This window comes from Mustela nigripes, chromosome 17 (genome assembly GCF_022355385.1).
Source record: "Mustela nigripes isolate SB6536 chromosome 17, MUSNIG.SB6536, whole genome shotgun sequence".
NCBI classification, from domain to species: domain Eukaryota; kingdom Metazoa; phylum Chordata; class Mammalia; order Carnivora; family Mustelidae; genus Mustela; species Mustela nigripes.
Window position 1 is genome coordinate 57,888,289 of NC_081573.1, and position 9,053 is coordinate 57,897,341.

The 9,053-nt window shown below is 57.8% G+C and overlaps 1 protein-coding gene across 1 annotated transcript in view; it reads right to left on the bottom strand.

The window, feature by feature from the left end:
* Nucleotides 1–9,053, bottom strand: part of ZCCHC14 (zinc finger CCHC-type containing 14) — a 51,464-nt gene that overhangs the window by 24,760 nt on the left and 17,651 nt on the right. Inside the window, exon 2 of the mRNA XM_059383298.1 lies at nucleotides 4,286–4,409. Coding sequence (XP_059239281.1) covers nucleotides 4,286–4,409 — 124 coding nt within the window. The remainder of the gene's footprint in view (nucleotides 1–4,285; nucleotides 4,410–9,053) is intronic.

Here is a 9,053-nt window from a genome sequence, read left to right on the forward strand (position 1 = left end):
TTCAAAGGGAAGAGCCCATCCAGGCAGAGGGACGTGGTGATCAAGGCCCAGGCAGGACAGTGCAGGGCGTCTAAGGAAGTTTGTTCATGGCTAGAACCACCAATTCAGAGGAGTGACAAGAGACCAGAGCAGGGACATGAGGACAGGATGAGGCCAGACCACAAACCCCACAGCAGGCCTCCTCCAGGCAGGTCAAGGTAAGCACGTGGGCTCTCTGCTGTCAGATGGGTTCTGTTAGAGACGAGACACCTTCCAGCTTAGTGACCTTGGGCAGTTACTGGATCCCTGAACAAAAGGAAGACTGGTCCCTACTTCATGGGCCTGTGTGACACCAACGAGGTGCACACACACACGGAGGGGCACCTTATGCTGTTCAGTGCAGGGAGCCCTGTGACAAGCTTCCTACGTAAGGACACTGTGGTCCAGCTGTAGTGCAGGTCCCTGCTAGGGGACGGAGTGGACAGGAGAACCCACAGGTGGCAGAGGGGCCAGAGGCCTGAATCAGGACGGCGGCCGCAGCGACAGCCCGCAGAACCAGACCTGCCGGGGCTCTGAGGACGCGTCTGCTCGTGTGGGGCAGCGAGCTGGGGCGGCCCTGCAGGTGCGGCTCCCAACGCCTGAAGGTCGGCAACAATCGCATATACTGGAAACTACGGGAGGGATGGGTCCATTCTGGACACATGTGCAGAAGCGCCAGTGGGCCACCTTGATGGAAATATTCACAGGGATTTGGAGTCCCGGGCAAGGGACAGAGATCGCTCCGTCTTTGACAGATCACTCCGATCTCAAAGTCATCAGCGGCACAGAAGACACTCGAACAGAGTGCAAGTGCGCGCCGGCAAGGAGCCCTGACCGCACCGGCGTTTCGGCGCAGACAGAGGGGATTTTGCAGGAAACGAGCAGACGAAGAGGCAGGAGAACCAGGATGTGCGCTACCAGGGGAGCAACAGAGCAGGCCGCCCCAGCGCTTCTGGAGGCACGATGGTCCGTGGTTTCAAAATGGAAAGAAACCAAGAGAGGACAGAGTGGTGGTGGTGGTGGGGGGGGGAGAGTCAGCCAAGCGAAGACGAAGGCTGACCGGTCGTGACCTCTCATGACCGCCAGAGAGAGGAGGGCGCTACAGTTGGGGTGCGGGGCTCACAGGTCTCAGAGCACCACCTGCTCCTCCCAGAGCCCGCAGCGGGGGCACTGCAGGCACACACAGCAGGGACACAACCGCAGCAGACAGGACAGGCAGGGGGGCGGGGCCGCTGCAGGGGACCTCTGCACAATGCGTCACGGCCGGCTATGGGACAGCACCTCGTCTGCGGCCTGTACCCACTTCCAAGGTGTAAATACTCCTGCAGCGGCTGATTTCCAGCCATCCACGGATTATCAAGAGGCTAAAAGCCTTGACCTTGCTGGTGAGCACGCACTGGCCTCGGTACAGCCCTGAGCACGCGGCAAGTTCTTGTGCCCCTCATCAAGCGGTCAGCTGGGAGTTCAAGGTAAGGCCTGAAAAGTTACAGATGCGCAGCTCTGGATGCTTCCCCGACGGAGACACGGACAGAGCTGCTTTTGAAAGAAGCCGTTGTGGGATGGTCAGCTGGGCTGCTCCTCTCCAAGTCACCCTGTCTTCAGGGGACAAAGAACCGTCACTCAAACAACTTTGTTCTGCGCTTCAGATGAAGCTTGTTGGCTGAGGAAGGCTGCAAACAACCAGTCTTCAAAAAAGTAATGGTGCAAGCAAATAGCAAAAAAGGCTACAGGACAACTTACTTTAAAATGGACCAAAAAATGCAATGTCTTAAAAAAAAAAAGGCGAAGTCTTCATGAATGGAGAGACAGCTAAGGGAAGAAGCAGGTAAAATACAATAAAATCATGGGATCCAGAAGACAGGGGTTCACTGTAAAATCCTCTGAACTTTACTGTAGGTTTCAAAGTCTTAATAAAATGTTGAAAGAGTGAATGGACAAAGTTACCCAAACGCTTCCACTGCAAACGCACCTTCAGTCTCCGGTGCCGCCCCAGCAAGGCAGCCAACCACTAGTCTAGAAGCCAGGTTTTACTGCCACGCCTCTTACCAGAACCCCTACTCCAATTCTCCGTGGTGGACAAGACCTGATGTTACCCTGTGTCTCAACGCTGCTACACGACCAACACAAAACCACAACGGCACCCAACAAAAAGCATTTATTTAGGGGAAAAAATCCCAGCTTTAACTCCTCATATGATAAACACCTACAGGTATAACCTACATACACAGAAGCTCCTAGGAATCCCGAAGTGCTAGGAATGACAGAGGTCTGGAGAGTGGTCTGCGGCGTCATTACGCTTCCTGCCATACTCAGTCTCGCACGGGGGTAACTCGGAAACATACCTCCTCCGACCCAAAAGCCCAGCTACAGGACCCCTCCCACCACTCCTTGCGCGGACAGCGTCACCGGAAGTGGCTTCGACCCCGTCTTGCTCGTGACCGGCGTCCCCTGCGCGTCCGCGCAGTGGGCCGCGATACGTGGGTCTGGGGGGAGCTCTGAGCTCTCCGAGGGCAGGCGGTGCCGCCTGCCGGTGGAGGAGTTCAGGCCCACACCTGCTACTGAAGCCGCACGCCGGCAACTACTGTCCTCGTCCCTCTACCGCCGTGCTTGAAACTCCGCCCAGTGAAGAGCACAGGGACGGGCGACCGCCGCCTTGAGCGCCACCCGGCGAGAGCAGTCAGACTCCGGGGATCCCGGTGCTGTCCCCTGAACTTTCACACCTCGGTCCAACCTCTCTCTTCGCTGAGGACTTCCAAAGAAGCAGGGAAAAATCAAACCCCAAGTGGAATACAGAAAAGACAGCAAGAAAACTCTAGAGGAGTAACACTCGCAGTGACTTCAGGCTTTGCCAAGAGCGACTGCCCAGGCCCGGCAGAGCACCACGAGAAGCGTGACTAAGAAAACCAACCTCACGTGCTCGCCAAATTCCGGGCAGAAGAAACTTCTTACTTAGAACCACTCCATGGAGAATACGGAGGACAACTCACAACCCTGGCCCGCCAGGCTCGGTTCGCCGCAGCTGCTGCCAACCCGGCTCACCCACGGGCTCTCGTCCCACGGCTCGCGGACAGGGGAAGGACCGAGGGAACAGTCCCGCATCTTGCGCTTATATTTAGAAGACAGAATGAGGGGGTCCTGGTAATCATGTCTCAAGGAGAAAGCACTGTGCGGAAGAGGAAGCCTTTCCCCCGACACCAAGAGGATGCAGGTCCCACGCTGGACAGTCGAGGGACAAAGGACCCTGTGCCCCAGGGCGACGTGTCTAAGGGAGAAGGGCAAGAGCAATGTCGGGGGAGAAGAGTCCCCAAGCCTGCGTGACAACTACCCACCCGGGAGGGCGTCCTCTCAACGGCGTCGCGTCTTCTCACCGGCGGCCCCACCCCGGAGCTGAGCTCCAAGGACTCGGTTTCAGTTTCCAGCGCGCGCTTCCTCACACGGGCACAGGGCAGCAGTGCGGAGGCTAACCGGGACCTGAGGCTGGGACGTCCGGCTCTGTGATCTCGTCACAGTGGGGCTTTACGTTGAAAACGAAGCATTAACGAGGCACCCGTGCGGCACACTGTGCCCAAGACCCGGACAAACGGAGAACAGAGGCCAGGGAGGGTGGGAGTGAGTGGCCTCCAGTGCCCCAGGCCTCCTGATCCCAGGGCCCAGGTGGGGCCACCTCGGCCCTCACGAGCCCCACGCGTCACCGACACTCAGCCTACACTGTATGGTAACTGAGACGCTGTGACTGTCCCACCAGCCCAGGAACCAAGGAGACTCAGCCTCGTGTGACATGTGCCCTCGGTCATCCCCAGAGCCGCGCTGCCCGGGAGGGTGGCCATGACCCACGCAGAGCTATCGCGCTGCCACTGGAAAGGAAATACAGATAAAATGCCAGGTCCCTGGTTGCATGAGGCACATTTCAAGTGCTCAAAAGGCACATGTGGCTGACGGCAACAGACTCAGTACCGCGAAAGAACGTCCCGGGTCTCCGCAGAAAGTTCCGCAGAACAGTGCTGCTCTGGAACCTAGGACTTCTGTGGCGCGAGGCAGAGAGGACGGTGTGGCCGCCTCCGTTTTTCCCCCGAGAAAACACCCGTGTCTGAGACTTTCACAGCAGAGGAATGTGCACATATTATGTGCAGCACGTAGAGAAACCTGACTAAAAAACACCGCGGCTGAGGAAAGCTCTCCAAGTCTTTAACCAAAGAGCATCACAAACATCTGTGCTCCCCGGCCTGGTGCACCGCCTCCCCCAGAGCCCTCACACCGACGCGCTCACCTTTGGCGTGTTTCCCCACAGTCCTCTTGGGCGGCGAGTCCTCCGTGCAGTGGACCGACGTGTGGAGCGCGCTCTCCAGGCTGGCGCCCGCGCTGCCCATCGGGGCCTCGGTTCTCGGCGTCACCTGGAAGGACAAGGGAACTCCTATTTTCTTCCATCCGGTCCGTGGGCAATGACTGCGCTCCTGGGAGTAAGAGGCTTCTGACAGTTTCCATTTTCACGTAAAACATGCATATAACAATTTTACATAAACACTTTTTCTATAAAATGCCACTCACACGATAGCATCACGATAACCGTTCCCTGACACGATAATGTAACAATTAGCACTCCCTGCCGAAGACAACAACGTCACCGTCTCCTGCTCACCGCTGAGATTTACAGCCAGCCAGGTGGAGAGCCCGTCGCGGCGGGGCCTGCCGCTGCCTCGCGTGCCCGCTCGGGGCAGGTGGAGTCTCACACTCCGTGAGTTATAGACCTCCTCCACCTGATCCCAAACCTTCTCTCTCATTTCTTCAGATCAAAGAGTTCCCTATAAAATTAATTGTGCAGCTGGACCTAACGCTGTCCTGTAAATCTTGAACAAGTCACAAAATGCTCTGAAAGAGCAGTCAAGAAGAGACTGCAACTCGACCGACATGGGGTACACATTCTACACATCCTAACGCACCACAACCCCACGTCTAGGAATCCGTCCCACAAAGTTCCCACACATGAGACGAGTCCGGGGCGAGGGGTGCTCACGGCAGCAGCTTCTGCGAGGAGGAGGGCGGAAAGCCCCGAAACAGCTGCGCACAGAGCTGCGGCCACACGGAGGCCGGCAGGTGCCCGGGCGCTCTGCGGCACCCCGCCACGCTCACGCAGGCTGCCCCGACCCCCGCTCTCTGCCCATGCGCAGCGCAACTCGAACACACGCTGGGAGCAGATGGCAGGCGGCCAGCCACGGTGACCCCGGAGAAGACACGAGACCCCCGGAGCCGGGGCGGGGGCAAGAACCTCCATGTTTCCTTCTTAACAAGGATCAGCAGCTAGAAAGTTTACAGCCAACATTCATCTAGTACTTGTAAGACTGAAAGTGGCCAATGCTTGGACTTCCTCACAGTCACAATTCAGTATGTAAAAACTTCAAAGGAAAGTTAAGACTTTAAAGTTTATCAAGAGAGGTGTGAGTCTGAGAGGGTGAGAAACACTGAGCTACACACGAGGAGAGGCAAGGTCTGCAGATGAGGAGCGTGACTGCTGGTCTCCATCCTGATGTGGTTGCGGGGGACGCGCGCCTCGCGGGCCCCTGGTTGTCATCCGTGGCTTTGCTCCCTGGAAGGCACGGGGCGGCCGGTCGGAGCCTGGGAGCCCAGTGCGGGCACGGAGGGCCAGGACAGCAGAGGCAGAGAGCCAGCAGGAGGGGCCGGATAGGCCGCCAGCCTGCAGCGCCGCGACAGCAGCGTCCTGCGGGCACCCGGCGAGCCCCTCTCCTCCCAACCACCCGGCACAGCCGAGCCACGGCAGGAAGCCTCCCCACACGCACACAGCACAGGAACGGCAGGTCCTACGCCACACAAGAAAAGCCGCCCAGCATAGTCTACTTAAATGTGGAAGTTCATATATCCCAAGGAAATAAATCCTAACCATCCACGACTCCTCTAAAAAGTCAATTTTTCAGATAACATTACCAAGATGTTATCAAGACAGTTAAAATTTTAAATTACTTTTGTCATTTAACTAAATTGGATTATTTCCCTCACATCTGGCAAGGTTTCATCCAAAGGTCTGAGTATTGCAAAAATGAACTTCTTTCCTATGAAATAAGGTAACAGAAGCAACAGTCACAAGTAATTACAGAAAGAGCAAGGTTCCTAGTTTCAAACGGGAGCTTTTACTTTGGGAAAACAGCCCAGGAGGTTAACATTCTCACTCCTGGAGGAACGTGAGCATAGCGGAGGCCAGCGGGTCTGGCCTGGCCCACACGAGCCTCCAGCTCCCGGGGCTGCCCTGGGAAGCACGGCGGAGTCCTTGCCCGCAGGACAGCGAGGCTGAGCTGTCTGGACAACCAACCACGAAAGCGCTGGCCCCACCGGTGACAAACCGGTCCCGCACAAACACAGGCGCACACCGACGCCCACCGAAAGCGCTCCAACCAGCCCCAAACAGAAAACCAGCCTCTGTGGGGTAGAAGCAGGGGTGGGGATAGAGGGGAGCCCAGCCAGGACGCCAACCACAAGCACAGCCTACGAGGTGCGGACAGCTGCATGGGACAGGTGGTTCTCAACCCTGATGCGTGCGGAACCCCCGAGGTCGGGCACGAGTGCGGGTCCCCCACCGCCAACCATCAGCACTTCCAGAGCAGAGCGGGACAGCGGCGTTCTTCTGTCTCGTGCACCAGACGCCTCGGCCTGGGTGTGAAGCACCGGAGGCCCGTGGTCTGGTCAGCCCCTGTGAGGACCAGGTGTCAGCGGTGCGGGCAGGAAGCGCGTCCTTCCGTGGGCTGACGGGGAAGGTAAGGGTGGAGGTCCACGCACGCCCCGGCTCCCAGGAGAAGGGGAAAGCCTCGGAGCCACACTACGGAAGCCCAGGCCATGCCAACAACACAAACATGCCAAAGAAAACTCTAGACTATAACCAGCGGGAGGGAAGCATGTGTTCACCCCACTGTGCTATACCAGAGCGTCTCTTCTGAGTTTTCCAGATGCTCACTTTTTCCAACAAGCCTTTCTCCCAACTTTGCTCCTCTGTTTACACTGAAAGCGGTCTTCCCTGCATTTCCCAGAAATGCTGTGTTTGGGGTTATTTTTGGTTAAGTTAATTTGCCCCATGTGACCTCCGCAGTTCAACCCAGATGCTCCGTGACTCACGCTCACAAGCAGAGCACCAGTCATGAGCCCGATGGACACGAGAATAAAGACCTGATCAGTTCCAAATGTCGCCTCTTGCCGTAGCCAAAAGGGCAAACGAGAAGATGCTCCCCGGCGCCGGCCCCGCCCAGCCACTCCCATCAGTTCCAGGCCCTCTGTCTGGTGAGCACCTGGCTTTCTCACTGATGGACACTCCCTGTGCCCCCGGGACCAGCGGACCAGCGTCCCACCGCCAGACAGCTTCTGCCACGACCTACAGGGGACCTGTCATCTCTCCCTTCTCCCCTCCACTGAATGCACTATGGCCACCTGGGTGGGCCTGGCAGCCAGGATCTGCCTGCAGCGGCCCCAGACCCCGTATGTATCTGCATGGCCCCCTCACGGATGTCACGTCCACACTTGTGTGACCTTCTCAGTGAGGACCTGTCCAACCTCCATGAAGTCAGGACTTCTTGTCTGTTTTACTGGCTGCTGCAGCCTCTGCGTCTGGAACAGGGCCTGGTATGACACAGGCGCCTCACGGGTGTCTGTACAACCAGACCATCTCCCCAAGTTCTAGCGAAATCAGGATGAACCAGACAAAAACGGCCCCTGTACTCCAAAGCAGAATGTGTGCGTTCTCAGTGACACACGACACAATTGGCAGAGCACTTGGCTGGCACCGACACAGGACGGACAGGGCCGTGAGCGTGAGCACCCTCAGCCCCCGGAGCACGCTCTGGGGCACGAGGCACACGTTCCAGGGAGTGACGTGGCCCACCAGCCGCTGCACAGTGAGCAGGAACGGGCCTGAGTGCCAGCCCTGGGATGCCAGGAGCCAGTGTCGCAGCTCCGAGCGCCAGCCCTCTTGCCGGCACGGCCGTGTGCACGATGCTTCCGCAGTTTCTGAAGTGCAGGATTAGACCGAGAAGGTCAGGCGGGCCTGAGACTCTGCATTCCTCTCAGGCGCTGCTGGCTCTGCAAGACCTTCAAGGTGAAGCAGCTCGCTGTGGTCAGAACGTGCAAAGGCCCAACAACCCCTCCCTGGGCAAAACGCGCAACGGAACCCCAGCGCCGCGCAGATTAGATCCGATGAGCTCCGAGGCTGCTTCCATGGGTAAGGGACAGAGACACCAAAGCGTACCACGTCAGCCTGGCGATGTGAGGGGGGCCAGCGGCGGGGCTCCTGCCTGTCCATCCGCTCCCTCAAAGAGGTGCTTTCCTCAAAGGCTTTCTCAGTGCTGGGCTCTGGCCAAAGAGACCAAAGCAACACAGGCTGCCTGAGGCTTTGCGCTGAAAACTCACTTAAAGACTCAGGGACCAGGACCACAACTGTTAGCAGAAAGGTTTCAGTTTTAAAAATCGATTTCGTTAAAGATCATTCAAAGTCATCGGTGGGACACAGGCAGGCAGAGGGCAAAGCAGACAGCAAGCGTGCAAACGTTCAACATCTGAGTAATACTGGGGACTTTTCAAGAAAACCTGGCAGAGCAACAGTGACTCTGCTGAAAATCCAAAGACTCAGCGTCCCAGCCGCGCCGCCGTGGGGACAAGCCTTCAGTAATCCGGGTAAGAGACGGGAGGCACTGCGGCGGGCAACGGGAGAGCCCCGGGTACTTATCCCCAAGGGCATGGTTCTCCACGGCGAGCCCCCTGCAAACAATCTCTTGGGGAACGCCTACAAAAGACGACGGCCGGCGCCCCCACATGAAGTCAGCAGTTCCAAAGTCTACCCTCAGATGCACCCAAACCCACTCGACAGGACATCCGTGAGGGTCTCCCCTGCAGCGAGGCACACAGTAACGATGAAGCGCGTTCCCGAGGGCTGGGCGACAGACGACGCTGTGCACCCAGCTGCGAACGGGGGCGACAGACGACGCTGTGCACCCAGCTGCGAACGGGGGCGACAGACGACGCTGTGCACCCAGCTGCGAACGGGG